This window comes from Podarcis erhardii (genome assembly GCF_964252035.2).
Source record: "Podarcis erhardii genome assembly, chromosome: 15".
Lineage (NCBI taxonomy): Eukaryota > Metazoa > Chordata > Lepidosauria > Squamata > Lacertidae > Podarcis > Podarcis erhardii.
In genome coordinates, this window is record NC_138505.1 from 11431068 (window position 1) to 11450324 (window position 19257).

Here is a 19257-nt window from a genome sequence, read left to right on the forward strand (position 1 = left end):
GGTGCCTCTGTTTGGCCCTCAAGACTCTCCCCAGGCAACACCCCTCACTAGCTCTGCTTTGCACCTCCTTGCCTGCCTGGAATTATGTCCTTGAACTCTGATGCTTCTCGCTTGCCTGGATCAAAGACAGCGGTGGGTGGGTGTGGAAATCATCTAGCCTAGGTAGAAAGGTAGAAAGGTAAACTTTGCATCCCTTGCTCCACCCACTTTTGCCTCTGGCCCCGCCCTCACCTGCATGTCGCACCCCCAGAAGGGAATGCGACCTCTTTTCATTCCATCTTGGAAAAGACACTCCTTCTCTCGCAGGAGATAATGCTAAAATACCATCCTGGAGGAGGCCTCATCTCCTCTCACACCCAGGAGGCAAGGCCTCTTATCCAAGACACTGCCGGCTCTGTCCGGAAACAGACAGATATTTTTCTCTTCAGACCAATAACGTCTTTACTTGTCCACAAATGGGCAGCTTATCCTATCCTTGCCGACTCCAAAGAAAGCCCAATGGAGCTTCTGCCCGGATAAATCTGTACAGAGGAAGACGGCCTTAATGAAATCAAAGTGCACACGACAAATTGATTTGACATTCTTTCAAGCTGCCGGCAGCCCTCGTGTTTTCCTTTAAATAAAAATAAAAATCAAGAAGAAGAAGAGTTTGGATTTGATATCCTGCTTTATCACTACCCGAAGGAGTCTCAAAGCGGCTAACATTCTCCTTTCCCTTCCTCCCCCACAACAAACACTCTGTGAGGTGAGTGGGGCTGAGAGACTTCAGAGAAGTGTGACTGGCCCAAGGTCACCCAGCAGCTGCATGTGGAGGAGCAGGGAAGCGAACCCAGTTCACCAGATTACGAGACTACCGCTCTTAACCACTACACCACACAAACAGGCAATCAAGACCTATTGGGAAACGGTGGTTTTTGGGGTTAGCTTTATTTAGTGTCTATTACCATGAAAACACCCATTCCGTCATCAGCGGCCCCTGTGGTTGTAATTATTTAATTTTCTGATTGGCAAAGCTCGGGTTGGTTGTCTTGCTGCCTGCTTGTTCGGGCAGGTCATCTCCTGGGCAGTGTCTCTCAGGCAGGGCTTTAACCCCCTTCCTTTGTTCGTTTCTCCTGAGGTTCAGGCGAGTGGAGAGATGCATGGGTCTCACTTGTCTGGCCGGACCAGATGGAAGGTGTTTCTTGGTAGGTGGAACAGAGAAAGGGAAGTGGGGTGGAGTGGGGAGAGGGAAGGGGGGTGGAGAGAAGCCCCAAGGCAGGGCGAGGTGAGAGGGTAGGAGATGGGGAAAGAAACACATGCAGGCACCCCAGGACGTCTCGACCAGACTGAGCAGAATGGCTTGTTTTCAACTTTCAACTCATTGGTAATAGAATTTTTCCATTTCCAGGCGGACTGGTTCTAACTGGACGGCTCCTCCAGGCCATGGAGGGGTCGGGGAGAGGCTCCCTTCTCCCGCCAATCCGCACCCATGTCTAGCGGGGTCTTCCGGACATCTGGTGCTGCAAGGCTGCCCTTTGTGGTGGGCCGGCTGGATGCCACGGCTTCGGCCAAAAGCGGGCTCTGGGGATTGGCTTCCATGGAGCCTGGGCGACACGAAGCCAAGAGCTCAGGGGTGCTAACCCCTTTGGGTTTCCCTTCCAGCGACCGGGGCCACCCTGAAGCAGGGGCCTCTGCCGAGGCCGCCCTCCTGGCGGCAGGCTCCCTGGAGCTGGGGCGGCTGGGGGATGGGATTTTGGGGCTCCCGTTTTCTTTCATGCGGACATCCATGGAACCGGGCTGGCGTGAGACTGGGATTTCGCTGGAGGCTGGAGGTCTGGGTTCCTTGGGCTCCATCTGCTGGGCATCCGGCAAGTCGTCTTTCATGCGGACGTCAATGCAACCGGGCTGGCGGGAGAGGGGGCCCTTGGGGGTGGCGGATCCTCTGGATGCTACGTCTTCCTGAGCAGGCATCTTCCCCACTGAGCTGGGATGCTCCGAGGCTTTTCTTGACGATGGGCCGCCTTTGACGGGTTTGCAAACGCGTGGTGGAGGGTCGCTTGGCTGTGGGGATTTGGGAGGGAGAGAATAGGGAGGTTGCCCATCACTGCATAAATCACTAATAAATAAATCTAATAAAATAATTAAACACATCGTCCTGCAACAGTGAGTTCCATCATTTAAATACACTGGGAGTGAAGCAGTCCCCCTGTCTGTACTGTATCTCCTGCCAATTGGATTCAGTGGAAGATCACTGTTGGTCCAACTATCTCAATATTGTCTGCACTGTCTGGCACCTGCTCTTTCAGAAAGAGAGTCTTTCCCCAGCCTTCTGCATAGAAAGAAAATGCTCTACAGCCCTTACCTAATTCTCCAAAGGCTGCCTGGTTTCCTAAACATTTCTTGTGCCCTCCATCCTCCTTAGCTATCTAAAAAAGTTTCCTTATACATGTATCCGGGCAGAGTACAGCGATATACAAACAGAAAAAACCCATTAAAAGCAGTACAGATCAATCATTAAAATGACTGGCAACTCAAGAAAATGTCAAAACAACTGCCTAAGTCTGCCAGGATAAAACTGCATCACTCTAGCATTTCCTTTCAACAGTTTTAAGGAACATTTTGCAGTTAACCTTTCTGTGATCTCACAGCTATCAGTATGGCAAGCATGAGATTTGGGTCGCATCCACACCGTATACATTTAAAGCACACTTGGCAAACATTTAAAGAACATGGCTCTCCCCCCAGAGAATCCTGGCAACTCTCGTGTGTTAAGGGTGCTGGGAACGGTAGCATGGTGCACAGTAAATTACAGTTCCCAGGATTCTTTGGGAGGAGTCATGCCTTGCCAGAAAGAGAGGCCTGTCTATGGCAAGCTTCCCTAACCTCACGTCCTCCAGTTTGTTTGTTGGGACTACAACTCCCATCATGCCCGGCCATTGATTATGCTACCTGCTGCTGATAGGAGCACAGGAAGGGGATTTCCGCAATGACTCAGACTATTGCTCCATCTATCACGGCATTGCCAACACTGACTGGCAGCAGCTCGCTGCCTGGAGATCCTGGGGATTTAACCTGGGAGCAACAGCCCTTCAGCAAAGATACAAATACAGGAAACCACAGCTCAGAATTATCTAAACTGCCTGGCAGCCGCTCTCCAGGAATTCAGCTGCTGTTTCATACCCTCCAAGATTCCTCCAATGAAAAGAGGGACATCCTAAAGAAAAGCGGGACATTCCAGGATCAAAACAGAAATAGGGAAGGCTTCTGTAAATCCAGGACTGTCCCTGGAAAATGGGGACACTTGGTCTGCTGTTTGTTAAGGGTGCCCCCATGCCAGGAACGCCAGCTCTTTGCAGCGTGCAGCCTGTGATTCACATGTGCCTTAAGTGTGCTTCAAATGAATGGTGCAGCAGAGGTGACTTTGGATTCTGCAAAGGCTACCTGGCTGTCCTGATGAAGAAGAAGAAGAGTTTCGATTTGATATCCCGCCTGTCACTCCCCTTCAGGAGTCTCAAAGTGGCTAACATTCTCCTTTCCCTTCCTCCCCCACAACAAACACTCTGTGAGGTGAGTGGGGCTGAGAGACTTCAGAGAAGTGTGACTAGCCCAAGGTCACCCAGCAGCTGCATGTGGAGGAGCGGGGAAGCGAACCCGGTTCCCCAGATTACGAGACTACCGCTCTTAACCACTACACCACACTAGCTTGACCTACAGGTGTGTCCAAGAGGGGGATTCCAAACACCAACCCCTACCCCCCAGCCCAGCCCATTTTACCTTGCCGGTGACTTCTGGGCAGAACCCGTTACAGGCGTTGTTCAAGGCTGTGGACCTGTTGATCCACTCGGTGAGATGGGCGGCTGCGTTCACCGAGCGGGATGTGAGGTTGACTTTGGCCGGGGGGATCTTCAGGGGCATATCCCATGTGCCCATGTATGTTCCCCAAGGGGAGGCCTATAGGGGGGCGAGGAAGGAGAGGGTTCAAGCACACGTGTGGGATGAAAGTGCGCAAGCCGAGAGCCCAGCGGCTGGCTCAGGCCAAGAGGCCCATCGGGTCCAGCATCTTGTTCTTGCTGTGGCCAGCCAGGTGACTATGGGAGAAGCCACCAAGCAGGGCCTGAGCACAAAAGGACCCTCTTTCCCAGTGGAAGAAGAAAGGATTTTGAAGTTAATGGACTAGGCAGAGATGGCAACGTTGACAGCAGAAATAAGAGGTAAAAAAGATGAGAACTTGGTCCAAGAGTTGGAGGTTCTAGTCGGACTATTTGATCAAAAACACTACAGCCAAATGAAATTGTAAGTGGGATTCGAATAACAGGCCAGGGAAGGATAATAAATGAACGGTGGTAAAGTAAGTAGAAAATAAGTAGCAGCTATGGCAGCAGATAAAGGAATAACAACAGGAGCATCGCGGACGTACAGATGGGAAGGCAAAATGTAATTATGTATTATGTCCAAAGGAATACAGTGGTACCTCAGGTTAAGTACTTAATTCGTTCCGGAGGGCCGTTCTTAACCTGAAACTGTTCTTAACCTGAAGCACCGTTTTAGCTAATGGGGCCTCCCGCTGCCGCCGCACCGCCGGAGCATGATTTCTGTTCTCAACCTGAAGCAAAGTTCTTAACCTGAAGCACTATTTCTGGGTTAGCAGAGTCTGTAACCTGAAGCGTATGTAACCTGAGGTACCACTGTAACGTCAAATTTTGCGTAAAAAACTAATAAAATTATATTTAAAAAATAAAAAAGTGCAATAGCAAATCTCCAGCGTTTGTGATTCCCAGAAACTCAGTGGCTCACTGCTGCCTCCCACAGTAGAGGGAGAACATAGCCATTGTAGCTACTAGCTATTGATGGAGTTGAGCATCCTTTTCTCTCAGCGGACAGCCCTAGCTGCTCCAAAGCGCAGCCAGCAAGCGGGACTTGAGAGCCACAGCAACTCTGCCCACTTGTGAGACCCAGAAACTGGTATTCAGAGGGTGAACACTGGCGAGTGAACATCACCATCACAACTTGTAGCTGTTGATAGTCTTATCCTCCAGGAATTCACCCAATCCCCTTTTTAAATCCATCTAAGTGGGTGGCTATCACTACCTCTTGTGGGAACAAATCCCACTGTTTAACCATGCGCTATGTGGCAGGGTGGGATGCGGGTGGCGCTGTGGGTTAAACCACAGAGCCTAGGACTTGCCGATCAGAAGGTCGGCGGTTCTAATCCCCGCAATGGGGTGAGCTCCCGTTGCTCGGTCCCTGCTCCTGCCAACCTAGCAGCTCGAAAGCACATCAAAGTGCAAGTAGATAAATAGGTACCCCTCTGGCGGGAAGGTAAACGGCGTTTCCGTGCACTGCTCTGGTTCGCCAGAAGCGGCTTAGTCATGCTGGCCACATGACCTGGAAGCTGTACGCTGGCTCCCTCGGCCAATAAAGCAAGATGAGCACCACAACCCCAGAGTCAGCCACGACTGGACCTAATGGTCAGGGGTCCCTTTACCTTTACCTATGTGGCAGAGCTCCAGCGCCCACCATCCCTGCCCATTGGTCCGCCAACTGGGGTTGACTAGGAGGGCATCCATCCAGGCAAATCAGAGGAATTATCAGGGTTTAAGGAGTGTGGCAGGCAGTCCGTAAGGGGCGTGGCCTAGGGAGAGTCCTGAGAGCCACACAAAAGTCCTGAAGGGACGCATTCAGCCCCCAGGCTTGAGATTTCCCTGTCCCTGGAGCGGAGCCTCACCTTGGAGCGTGGGACTGTCGGAAGCAGGTGTCCTCGGTCATTGGCTATAAACTGTGTGTAACCTTCCCGGGCAGAGGGGTGCTGCAGAGAAGATGGGAGGAGAATGAAGGCAGGAGGAAAGCCAAATGGCGAAGGAGCAGCACTCTATTTACTAAGGGTTGTATCCAACCAAGTTTCCCTGAGTTGGCAAGGCTCCTTTGACAACAACAAGGAACCGAGCTTTTAATGTCATCAGCCTGTCTTGTGGAACTCTCCGCCACTAGATATTCAGGAGGCACCTGCTGAAAATGTTTCCATTCTGTCAGGCTTATGCAGGCAATTAGGAATACCACTTTCCACAATAGTAAACTAATTTTAATTTTTTATATGGCTTTTATTGTATGGTTTAATGTACAGTTGTTGTGGAACCGCTTTGATATTTTCTGTATGATTTAGCAGCATTTTTTTAAAAAAAAGTTCTACTCAGAGAATTTAACTGAACGTAATGGTCCCATGTTATTCATGTACATTAATTTTATTCTGAGCATGGATTGCATTTATATAGACCCCTTTTTTCCTTCAATGAACTCAAGGTGGCATACAAGGCTCTCCTCCTCCTCCTCCCCTAATCCCCACAACAACCTTGTGAGGTAGGTTAGGCTGAGGGGCAGGGATTGGCCAAAGGTCACCCAGTGAGTTTCATGGCTGAGAGGGGATTTGAACCCTAGTCTCTTCCAGGTCCTAGCCTGATGCTCTAACCACTAGGCCACACCAATTAGTATCACCAATGTTGGATACAACCCACGATTTATATAAATATGCAGCAGAAGATGATGGTGACAAGAAATGTGCCCTTAAATTGGATTTTACTATATTCATTTATAATTTTTATCGCACTTAATGCCAAAATTGGCTTCTTAGAGGTTAACATGTTATAAAAACCACAACACAAACCATAAAATATATAAGCGTCCATAACAAAGATACAATAAAGCAATCCCCTGAAAACATTAAAAGGTCAGCCTCCATAATAAAAATATGCAATAAATCGATCAAAGCAAACATAAGAGTTTCCCCAACACTGGGAAAAGGGTGAGGCTTATTCTGTTGTTAGGAGAGCACCAGACCTCAACCTATCCGCTCTCCAAAGTCCGCTCATTCCACACTCGCTTCCAGAGGACTCACCTCCTTAGCAACTCTGGGAAGGTTCCAGTTCTGCAAATTCTTAGGATTGTACGCATCTTCATACTGCAAAACAAGGTGGGAGGTATTTGAGATGGGGCAATGAAACCTTAAGGCAGCAGAGCTGAGATGCGGCAGGTTTAGTGCTGGTCCCAGAATACCGAGTGGTAAAAAATAAGTGTGTGTATGTGGAAGGGAACCTTGTATTTCATTTTTAAAGAGATCCAGTAAGTTCCTAGTCCTCATGGTCATGAAATGAAATATATGAGCAAAATGGGGCAGAAATGTCATTAGAGGAAAGGGGGTGGGGCTGCTGTAGAGCTCATTACCCCTCCCCAGGAAGCGGAATATATTATGCCAAAAGAAGCAGGGGAAGAGAAGGGAAGGAGCAGCTGGAAAACGAGGGGAGGGGGTGGCTCATTGCAACCAGGTCTTGCTTGCAGACTTCCCATGGGGGCATTTAGTTGGCCACTGTGAGAAGAGGGTGAGAGGATTTTTCTTCCTGGGGGAGGGAGGGAGGTAGGTTCCCAGATGTGAGGAAGTGGAAAGCTTGTGACTAACAGACCCTGGAGGAGAGTTTAAACGGGGCAAGGGGCGGGTGAGCTGCAGAGTCCTCTCCAAAATGAGGAGTGGGGTCTCACTCCAAGGGAGGGGGCAAAAAATTCCTCCATGAGGGCTTTATTGAAGATGGTTGTTTGGGGAGAAGTGGGGAGAAGTTTGCCTCTTCATAGACGTTTTGGAGCAAATAGCAAAGAAGGGCTGCCTCTGAAGTAAGGAGGGAGAATGGAACTCCTCACAGTAGGAAGGAAAGGGAATAATAATCATAGCTGTCAACGTTTCCTTTTTTTATGGGAAATTCCCTTATTCCGAATAGGATTCCTCGCAAGAAAAGGGAAAAGTTGACAGCTATGATGATAATAATAATGATAATAATGATAATAATGATAATAATAATAATAATAATAATAATAATAATAATAATAATAGGGTTTCCCCAGCCACTCTGGGCGGCTTCCAGCAAAATATTAAAATACAATAATTCATCAAATATTAAAAGCTTCCCTAAACAATTTCTCTTTGCCCTCAGCAATCCCATCCTCCCCTCCCCCTTTAATTCAAGCGTCTTATTTTGGAAATATAAGGGGTGGTTTCAATGGGGGGCAGCCTCTCTTCTCCCCCCCCCCCCGCCCTCACCTGGCCAGAACTGTAGTGCGTTGCCATGCTGGCTGCTCTGCGTCTTTTGTTTGGGGAGTATCCTAGCAACGGGGGTTGTGGGCGTGGCTGGAAGGAGAGAAAAAGCGCGCCAGCCAATGGGAAATCAGGCTCATAAGCCACGCCCAATCTCCTCCCTCCTTCCTTTCCTCCGTTTTTGTCATTCAGACCAGAGTTCTAAGCCACGCCTCCCTAGTCTACTTCCCCCCTCCCCCGCCTTTTCTGCGCTGCTGGGATCCACATTAGGAACTAGAAACTTGTGTTAAGCAAACTTTTTCAGCAGGGGGCGGGTCCACTGTCCCTCAGACCTTGTGGGGGGCCGGACTATATTTTGGGGGGGAAATATGAACGAATTCCTATGCCCCACAAGTAACCCAGAGATGCATTTTAAATAAAAGGACACATTCTACTCATGTAAAAACAGGCTGATTCCCGGACCATCCGCGGGCCGGATTTTGAAGGCGATTGGGCCGGATCCGGCCCCCGGGCCTTAGTTTGGCTACCCATATGTGTTAAGGACTAGAAACATGTTATTATTTTTTAAGGAAAAAAAGATCGTCGATATTTTCAGGAGACTGGATATCGCACCTGGCGGCATAATGTGTATTGGAGAAGGACTGCAAGGAGACTAAGGTTCAAATCCCTGCTGAGGCAGACCTTCCCTACAGGATAAAATCCCCCTGGAGCTCTCGTTAGAAGAAAAATGGGTTGGTAATAATAATAATAATAAGAATAAGAATAATAATGCCACATTCTGTATTTATTTTCCTGCTTGTCTGTAGAATTTTGGTGCATTTGTAACTCCGGTTCTGACTGAATCCTGCAAACGCTGCCAGTCATGATTTCTTTTAGTAATATCCAAAGCAACATGGTGACCAAGTACAACAATACGATGTCAATATAAATTCTTTATATAATCTATACAGAACATTGAACAGTATTGTTACGGCAAAATCTGGGTGCGAGGCTGTTCTGCCACCCAGCTCATCGGACTAAGTCCGTGGGTCCCTGCGGAGGAAAATGAGCTCAGCCGTAGACAGGAGCAAACTGCAGAAGATCCAAGTTTATTGCGCAACAGGTTCAAGGCGAGATTGAACAGTGAGAAAGGGGTGACATGAGTATTTGAAACTCCCTCCATGTCCCAGAATACAGTGCAAAACACGTCATGAATACATTAAAGAGAGGTTTGGTTACACAGATTACATCATGAATATATTAAAGGGAGGTTGGGTTACACAGATTAACATATGGAGGAGGGAGGGGGGAATATGCAGAGCTGGAGATATGCACAGATAAACACTTCCTGGGGATGAGAAAACAATGGTCCCAAATATGCATAGCCTGCCACCTGACATTGCCTGGAGGAAAGGCTGATCAGAGATTTGACCGGATTAGGGTCTTAACACCTTGCTTGAGGGATTATGCTGGACAGGGGAGGTGTGATGGAGTCCTAGAGAAATTGAGCAAACTGGCACGTTGATTTTCTATGAATTTTATAGATTTTAGTCCCTTTTGACATTGACAATTGGAAATAAATAGATATATTGTAGCGAAGAAGAAGGTGAAGAAGACATGCCCCCCCTTCCGTATCAGTATGAAATATATGAAATGCACTCTCTGCAAAACCAAATTAACAGAAATCTTATAAATCTCTGAAAGTCACAAAATATACACTCTTGATGGATTCTCTTGAAAACATAGAACCAAATGAAAGTCTTATGAGTCTCTGAAAGTCTATGCAAGTCTCTGAAAGAAGCAACAGGTCAGATTCTTATCATGATTTCTAAGCAGTCACGATTTCTAAGCAGTCACAAGCAGCCCTCTCTACCAGCCAGGGCTTGCCACAGCACCAGGTGAGTTGTGTTTGTCATGGGGGTGTTGTAAACAAAAATTGACCTTTTCCCTTATGGGGTATCCAAGAGCCCATATAGAGTCCTTACATAGGTTCCCTATTGGTAGGAGAAAATAACAGAGGCCAACCAGAGAATATTGAGAAGCAAAGCAGCTAGTAAGCTTGATCTTTATTCATCTGTTGCAACAGGGTGCTCCCCTCACCCGCAGGAGAGAGGAGGAACCCAGAAAAATGGCACGCAAGGCCTTGTTGTTATTGTTTAGTCGTTTAGTCGTGTCCGACTCTTTGTGACCCCATGGACCAGAGCACGCCAGGCACTCCTGTCTTCCACTGCCTCCTGCAGTTTGGTCAGACTCGTGTTTGTAGCTTCGAGAACACTGTCCAACCATCTTGTCCTCTGTCGTCCCCTTCTTCTTGTGCCCTCCATCTTCCCCCCAGAAACATCATACATACATCACAGAAGGGGTGTAACCTAGGACCACCCCTCAGATACATCACACCTACATTACAGAAAAGGCGGTCTAAAACAGAACATTTGAATGTTGTTGTTGTTTTTTTAAGTAATATTTATTCAAGTTTTAAAGGTTACAAAAGGAAAAAAGAACAAACACCAGATTAAGCAAAAAACAAACAAAAAAACCCACAGAAAAATACAAACAATTAAAAAAAAACAAATCAAACCTTCCCATAACTTATCTTTCATTTGCTTGTTTCCTTGACCTCCTCACACCTCCCTTTTTTGTATTCTAGTTCAGTTAAATATTTCGGCAAATCCTTTCCATCCTTGTTTTTATCCAAATAGTTTATCTTAATATAATGTAATTTTACATTCTCTTCTTTCACCAATTAACAATCCACATTTGAATGTTGTTTTTCTCCTATCGTTGTTTATCTCCTGTCTGGCAGGTTACTTGATTGGATTTCCTGGGTAGCCTGGCTAGTCTTTTGTAGTGATAAATACTTAGTTCCTGGGCCAGGTCACAGGCTCACACCCTATTCAAACACAGACATACCCTTAAGACAGGATTTGTGAGGAAAGAGACAATGGGACCAATTTTGACCTTGCAGAGAAAACATTTGCTTAGTTTAGGAATCAAAATGGCTTCAGGTCGGTCTTCCTGTGCTGATCTATGTACGTGCGGTTATGAACATTACCATATCTCTAAGACCTCAAAATTCCTATCACGGGATACACAGAAACGACAAAGAAATGCGTCTCCTGAGCATGGGCAGAGTAGTCACTTCTTGCTACTGAATAACTACATCCAGGTAGGACAGGGAAATACCAATACCTGAAGCCCTGGAGTGCTGCTGCCGGTCAGTGTAGCCAATACTGGGTGGGCCAATAGTCTCCGATTCACTATAAAGCAGCATCTTTTGTTCCTGTTTAAATCCGATCACTACTCAAAATCAGAACTGGAAACTCACTTTAATGTTAGAAGAAGGGCCATAACTCAGTGACAGAGAAGCTGCACTTAATGTGGAGGGCCATGGGTTCAAATCTCCAGCATCACCGCCAGGTAGGGCTGGGCCAGGCCTGATGAGCTGCTGCCAATCTGTGCAGACAGTACTAGCTTAGAAGGAGCAATGGCTTCTGACGCGCTATAAGGCAGCTTCCTTTGGACCTAACCAGGCTTTCCTGGAGGTCACCTAGCCCAGCCGATGCTTCGACAGCCTGTGGCCGCTACATCGCCTCTTAATTTCATTATTGCCTTTAATTAATCACTGCCTGCAGCGGCACTGAGAGTCGGATCTGTGCGGTATAAATCAGCTTCTCCTTTTCCTTCCTCACATTCCCCAGGGACGCCTGTTGCCGATTTCCCTAATCAGTTTGCGCCATATTTCTTGGAAGCCTCGCTCTCTGGGGAGATGAGCCGGCAACCCGTGGCCTCTCTTTCGCAGGGAGCGAGGGTGAGCCGCGAGCTGTGTGCATTCCCTCCGCCCCAGCCAGCTTCTGCTGCCAATAATTAAATTGCATTTGCATGCACTGAACGAGAGCGACAGATTAATTTACAAGGATAATTAAAGCGGGCTAGACGCGGCCTGTGGGTTTTTTTTTGTGTGTGTGGGTGGGTCCCTCTCCCCCCTCCAGCACCGGCTGCCTGCATTTTATGGGAAGAAACGTCAAGCAAACAGGCTTCGCTTGCTAATGACTTGGACGGTGAAGCTGCCAGCCTTGCATCTCCTGAGCTGGGAAGCCAGGAGAGGCGCCTGCAACATCCTGCTTGCTAGACTCAACCCATCCGTTAGCAGAGCCCTGCAGGATCAGGCCCATGGCCCGTCTAGTCCAGGCATCCTGTTCATCCTGCAGCCAAAACCCACAAGCAGGGTTTGTTAGAATTCCTGCTCCGTGATTGCAGTCATGGGATTGTTGTCTTTCACATGACGGTGTATGTTTTGACTCCACAGAGTCAAAGATGTTTGACGGAGACAAGATGTTTGTGTTACTGTGTTCCGTAAAGTGGGACTATTGTCCTTTGTTCCTTTTCTCTTTGCTGTCTGGTGCTAGAGCGAGAGGGAGCCATGTTGCAGTGCTCCGTGTGTTATGTACTGAGTTGAATAGGATCCAAAATGCAGCAGTCTGATTGGTCCTAGAACAAGAGGAATGCAGCAGTCTGATTGGTCCTAGAATAAGAGGATTCAGAATGCAGCAGTCTGATTGGTCCTAGAACAATGCAGCAGTATGATTGGTCCACAGAAGCCACCCAATCCAGCTCCAGGTGGAAGAGAATCCACAACCTGATTGGCCTACAGGAGAAGTCCAGAATTAACCAATCACGTGCAGCCCATTGTGTAAATAATATATATAAAGCAGACATTCTGGGGGGACTTCCATTCCTCCTCACCACTATGAGCTGAATAAAGAGCATGAAATCCACTTTCGACTCTGAGTATATTTCACCATGTGTGTTTATATGTAAATAAAGTACATTATCCAAAATGCTGAGTTCTGTCACGCAAATAGCTCGGACTGCGGATCCCTAAGTGTGCCGGTGTTGGTTGGCATCGGTCGCTGTGATGTTCGGGCTAAAGAAAGCTTATGAAGCTCCCAAATGATTGACCAGGAGGGAGGGAACATGCCAGTCGGGCCTGTGTCTCTGCCAGGGTCCTACTTGAGTGTAGGCCGAACTCCTGACACGGTTGCCATATTCCAAAAAAGTAAAAACCAGGAAGACCCCCAAATTGCTGAGCTATTATTTTTTTTTAAGGAAACTGGTGAAATACTTATGTATTTTTTGCACAATCCCCAGAACCACCTTAAGCCGCCCAAGCCAGACATATGGCAATCGTACATGACAAGCAAGACCTGAGTGCAAGAGGAACTCTTCCCTCCTGTGTTTTTCAGAAAGGGGGGTTCAGAAGTATTGCTGCCTCAGACCTTGGATGGCAGACCATCACCCTTGGGGACAGTAGCCATCAATAGCCCTCTCCTCCATGAACTTGTCTAATGCTCTTTTAAAGCCATCCGAGTTGATGACCGCCCCTGTGTCCTGAGGCAGTGAGTTCCATAGTTCTGCTCTGTGCTGCGTGAATTAGGACTTCTTTTTGTCGCTCAGCTTCACTGGTTATCCCCGTGTTCTGGTGTTATGAAAGAAGGAGAAATGCGTTTCCCTATCCACTTGCTCAATGCCTGGTTTTATAAAGAGTTGTTTAATTATAAATAATTGTTATAACTGAAATCTTAAAAATTATATTATTTAGTGGTTGGAAGGTTACACAGCCTACCTCACAAGGTTGGCAGGAGGATAAAATTAAGGGGAGGATCTTTAACACTGCCATGAGTTCCTTGCAAGAAGAGTGAGAATTTTAAAATGTCATAAATAAATTAAGCCTCAGCGCCACTTATGGGTGGGGAGGGGAAATACCTGCCTTAGATTAATCAACTTGAAACTTTAGTTGATTAATCTACTGCTGAAAGCTTAAGGGCTGAATGAAAACATGAAAAACAGCTGTTGTTGTTTTTTAAAGAGTTTGTTTCACCATTAAAACACACACTTAACAATTTTCTAAAACAAGTTATACATCATTCTACAGAACAGATCATTTTAAGTTTTGTTTTTTTGAGGGAGGCAGAGGAATTGGCGCACGAAGCCACAGAAATTAGGACCAGTACCACCTCTTCTAAACAGCACCCTGCCCCCCCCCCATAATTTTATTGGTTTTCATGTAAATACAAGAACTACAGTACTAATACAGCATTTTTTTGACAGCAGTGTTTCCTATTAACTGCAGCTGGTATAGCCACCAGCCAGTGATGCCCAGCAGAGAAGAAGAAGGGTGGCGGGGAGCTACAGAGGTTGCAATCAAATCATCTGGCGAGTTTCCAGCTTTCCTGGACACCAGCAAGGCCAAAGGGAAGGACGCTGAGTTCCTGCAGAGAGAAAGGAGGAAATAGATCTGCAAAGATTGTTTTCTGAAGCAGCGCAACAGTGCCCCCCGGTGGCCACTTGGGATTATTCCAAGCGTAACATTTACAAGAACGGATGCGATTTAGGATCCCGCCGGATAATCCTGAATAAACCATAGCCCGTTATTATTTTTAATCATTAAGATGCAAAATCAAGCATGCAACAAAGTCATCACAGAAACCAGGTGCGAAGTCTTGAAGCAGAGAGGAAAGGAGAGCAGGGGCAGTAATAAATGCCAGACTTTTGGTGCGATAGAAATTATAGCAAGTCTATAAAAACACCATTAACACGGATAACCCTTATTTCCAGGGGGAAATATCTGCAGAGATATTATGCTTCCAGAGAACAGAAAGCTATCGAGCAAGGGAAATCCTTATGAACAAAGATTGCTGTATAGATCGCATGGAAAACTTGTCCCGGGAAGCAAATGTTCTTCCGATTGCTCAGGTACTGCTAAGTAAATACCTGTCAAATTATGTTAGCACCACCCACAAGCAAAATCCTTCCGACCCCGTTTCAAATATATTTGCTAGTTGGGACGAGCGTGCTTAAAGCAGGCTGAGTTAATGTGCAGGCAGAGTTGCCTCAAATTTATTTAAAGAAAACCAATAAAAATAAAACTGTGCTCATAATAATTCAGGGCATGGCTGTACATTTCGGGCTCAAAGCTGAAATGGCAGAAGCAAGGTGATGTTAAAAGGATCTGGGTTTATAGGTAAAAAGCTTCAAATGGTCTATGAGAAACCAGACAAAGATGGACCGTCTGCAATCATTATATGCTGGCAATTCCTTTTGCAGCCTTTAAGGGTTTTACAGGAAATATTGTTCTTGCAAACACCCCTTTGCTAAGGAGCACTAATGTTAATGTCAGGACCAATGGTCGCCTTGCACACGTGTGTTTGCAGGATGCTCTCCAGTGAACAGGAAAGGGAAACATTTGCGACCTCTGTTGCCGCGCAGCGACTTAACAATAACGGAAGCCCTGATGGGGAAATGGGCGGGTTTATGCAGATTTAGCACCAATGGCCATCAGAGCAACCAGCAGACGGATGAGAAATGGGCAAGATCGACAAAATCCACTATTTTCGAGGTTAAATTGTCGATCTAGAGGGTGCTGAGTTGGACAACAGAAGCAGAAATGTTGTCAGAGTGTATTTGTGGAATTGGAAACGGGGCTAATTCCGAGGGGGCGGTGAGAGGTTTGCAGCGCCCAGGTACCCACCGACAGCTCAAAAGGCATCGGGAAAGGAGACCCGCTTAATTTTTGTTTCCTTGGGTATCGCTTCTCGGCCTTTTGGCTAAGATCAAGTGTAGTATCTGTTCTTATCAGTTTAATATCTGATATGTCCTCTATTTGAGGACTATATATTAAATGGATTTTTGGAGCTGGGAGATGGAATAGGGGCTTGCTCCGTCCACTCCATGCATCGACCTGGTATTGCAGTACCTCCAGGAACGGTGCACCTCCCTCTGGGGGGAATATTGCTGGTGCAAAAGACAGAATGAAAGTTTTTTCTTATTTTTGGTCGTCAAAGCTCTGTGGAATAGACGAAAGTACATTCTGTTGGGAGAATTTGCTTGCAAAAATGTGCACGATACTCAAAGACTGCGTACGAAATATCCTGCATCAACCTGGGATTGGAGTACCTCTGCGGGAGAATATTGTTGCTTCGAAAAGCATATAAACGTGGCTGTAATATTTGCAATATTGTTACAAAGGTTGTGCGTCTCCCCCTCTGCCGGCTGGTAGCAAAATTCCAGCAGACTCCAGGCACGCGCCCCCCCCCCCCCCGTCGTGCTTCCTTTGGGAAGGAGACACTCTGGTCCTCCTCAACCCAGCTCACCTATACAGACAAACCACATTGCCACGAAGCAAGCTCTGGGGCCTCCAATCTCTCGCAAACGAAATATAAAAGAAGAAGATATCCCAGTAGCGTAGCGTCAGCACCCGGGGCAAGGCAAGTAATTTGCGCCCTCTAACCCGTGAATTTGTGCCCCCTAACCCTAACCCCCAGGTGTTGCACCCGGTGCGGCCGGCCCCCCCTGCACCCCCCATGCTACGCCACTGAGATATCCTTATCCCCATCTCTCTCCCTCCCTCCATCTCTCCCCTCTCTTTTCCCCCAGTTGCACAATGTCCATTACAATAGTGCCCTTGTAAAGGAACTGTGAAAAAGACTCTATGAAATGAATGTGGAGGCGCTATATGTACTTTCCCTTTTTTATTATTATTTGTTTATTTTGTAGCACAAGAAAACATTTATTAAAAATTAATTTGGAAAAATATATATGATTGTACATATATTTACAGCTGGGTCTACTTTGGATACATTTCACACCCTTCATATTTCAGGAGAGGCCCATCCTTCACAGCAGCCCAGGCATCTCTGGGCCTCTCCCCCAGCCTCTGAGACATCTTCTGGTGACAGCCCCACCCTGCCATTCCAGCACTTCACAGGTCAACTCTCAATATCGTTCTTGTCCCCAGAAGTCTTCACAATTTTCAGCCTGATCTCATCGACTTGCTGGAGGAAGCAGACAATGCAAGATCGCGCTCAGTGGTTGGTTGGTGCTTGTCGGGGTCTGTTAGGGTGGAGGGCAGGGAGTTCAACAGTAGGTTGATACCCAGCTCTACCTCTCTTTCAAATCAGAACCAGTGAAGGCGGTGAAGGTCCTGTGTGAGTGGAGGCGGTTGGAGGATGGATGGCGGCTAATGGATTGAGGTTGAATCCTGACAAGACAAAAGTACTGTTTTGGGGGGACAGGAGGCGGGCAGGTGTGGAGGACTCCCTGGTCCTGAATGGGGTAACTGGGAGTCATTCTGGACTCACAGCTGTCCATGGAGGCACAGGTTAAATCCGTGTCCAGGGCAGCTGTGTACCAGCTCCATCTGGTACGCAGGCAAAGACCCTACCTGCCCACGGACTGTCTCACCAGAGTGGTGCATGCTCTGGTTATCTCCCGCTTGGACTACTGCAATGCGCTCTACGTGGGGCTGCCTTTGAAGGTGACCCAGAAACTACAACTAATCCAGAATGCGGCAGCTAGACTGATGACTGGGAGTGGCCGCCGAGACCACATATCACTGGTCTTGAAAGACCTACACTGGCTCCCAGTACATTTCCGAGCACAATTCAAAGTGTTGGTGCTGACCTTTAAAGCCCTAAACAGCCTCGGTCCAGTATACCTGAATGAGCGTCTCTACCCCCATCATTCTGCCCGGACACTGAGGTCCAGCGCCGAGGACCTTCTGGCAGTTCCCTCATTGCGAGAAGCCAGGTTACAGGGAATCAGGCAGAGGGCCTTCTCGGTGGTGGCACCTGCCCTGTGGAACACCCTCCCACCAGATGTCAAAGAGAACAACAATTACCAGACTTTTAGAAGACATCTGAAGGCAGACCTGTTTAGGGAAGCTTTTAATGTTTGATGAACTACTGTATTTTAATATTTTGTTGGAAGCCACCCAGAGTAGCTGGGGAAACCCAGCCAGATGGGCGGCGTATAAATAATAAATAATTGTAATTGTAATTGTAATTGTAATTGTAATTGTAATTGTAATTGTAATTGTAATTGTAATTGTAGTTGTAGTTGTAGTTGTAGTTGTAGTTGTTGTTGTTGTTGTTGTTGTTGTTGTTGTTGTTGTTGTTATTATTATTATTATTATTTAGGTGGCGCCAGAGCCAGTGACAGGCAGAGCCTAACAATTCTAGTATTGCCCCCATCATCCTTCTCCCTTCTGTGACAGGAGAACGAAGCTGATATAGGCAGGTCCTGTATCCTACACTAGTTGATTGTTAGAAAGACATCAGGCAGAGACTGGCTGAGGTTAGTGAACCCCTGACTCCTTTGCCCAAATTATAGATCAGCCCCCAACCAAGTTTCAAATCTATCTGGCAAAACCAGATAGATTTCCTACAGGCATTACTTACCATAAATCCGTTTTTGCGGCATTCCAGTGTTTTATGGGAAACATTTCTCCTGCAAACAGGCCTTGGCTCACATGCTCAAACGTCGATGTCAACACAAATGTTTGCCTTGCACAGCTGTGTTTTCATAGACTGACGTTGAAAGAACAGGAAGCTGTGACAGGAGAACTTTTGGGGACTTTCCAGGCCCACAGTTGCGCAGTGGGTAAATGGGCAGCTTTATGTAGATTGCGCACCAAAGGTCGTCGAGCGACCGGGTAGATGGCTGAGAAATTGGGAAGGTGGGCCGGATCCACAATTCTGGAGAATAAACTGTGCATCAAAAGGCTGCTTAGCTGGACAACAGAAGCAGAAACCTTGGCAGAGTGCATTTTGAGGAATTTGAAACGGTGCTCATTCCAAAGGGGCCCTGAACATTTTGCAACATCCATGTGCTCTCCAACAGCTCAAAAAGCATCCAAATTCTGCGCCGGGAGAAGCAGATGTGCAAAGAATTATTACAATTTTTCTAAAGCAGCGCAACAGTGACCCTCGGTTGACACTTGGGGTTATTCCACTTGTACCATTTACAAGAACAGTGACGTTTGAAAACCGAAAACTCAAAACGGAAGCTGTGTTTCCGGTGAGTCAGCGTAGGCAGTGCTCAATAGAAGAGCCCCTTTTACAGTGAAAACCGAAGGATTTCCTCAACAGAGACACAGACAGTACAGTGGTACCTCGGGCTAAGAACTTAATTCGTTCTGGGGGTCCATTCTTAACCTGAAACTGTTCTTAACCTGAGACACCACTTTAGCTAATGGGGCCTCCCGCTGCTGCCGCGCCGCCAGAGCACGATGTCTGTTCTCATCCTGAAGCAAAGTTCTTAACCCAAGGTACTATTTCTGGGTTAGCGGAGTCTGTAACCTGAAGCGCCTGTAACCTGAGGTACCACTGTTTTGTGCCTCCATCCTTTTGGTAAGCAGCTGTTCTACTTGTCTCTGATATATCCTCTTT

At 47.1% G+C, this 19257-nt stretch overlaps 1 protein-coding gene and 1 long non-coding RNA gene across 2 annotated transcripts; both read right to left on the minus strand.

The window, feature by feature from the left end:
- Positions 1-908: 908 nt before the first annotated feature.
- CFAP126 (cilia and flagella associated protein 126) lies at positions 909-8163 on the minus strand. The gene is made up of 5 exons (XM_081841322.1): positions 8060-8163; positions 6869-6931; positions 5705-5785; positions 3754-3930; positions 909-2040 (listed from the first exon to the last, which is right to left on the minus strand). The coding sequence occupies exons 1-5, from the start codon at positions 8084-8086 to the stop codon at positions 1399-1401; spliced, it is 990 nt and encodes a 329-aa protein (XP_081697448.1). The 5' UTR covers positions 8087-8163; the 3' UTR covers positions 909-1398.
- Positions 8164-13882: 5719 nt separating this feature from the next.
- Positions 13883-18351, minus strand: LOC309330209. The gene is made up of 2 exons (XR_014151380.1): positions 18268-18351; positions 13883-14301 (listed from the first exon to the last, which is right to left on the minus strand). It is a non-coding gene; the product is annotated as an uncharacterized lncRNA (long non-coding RNA).
- Positions 18352-19257: the final 906 nt, after the last annotated feature.

What these genes read in the sequence shown, in the direction of transcription:
- CFAP126 (XM_081841322.1), bottom strand. Translation starts at nt 8,086, where the DNA reads ATGGCAACGCACTACAGTTCTGGCCAG. An exon ending in TTCCCAGAGTTGCTAAGGAG is followed by an intron (nt 5,786 to 6,868) that starts GTGAGTCCTCTG and finishes TCTTCTCTGCAG; the next exon opens with CACCCCTCTGCCCGGGAAGG. An exon ending in GCCCAGAAGTCACCGGCAAG is followed by an intron (nt 2,041 to 3,753) that starts GTAAAATGGGCT and finishes AAATCCCCACAG; the next exon opens with CCAAGCGACCCTCCACCACG.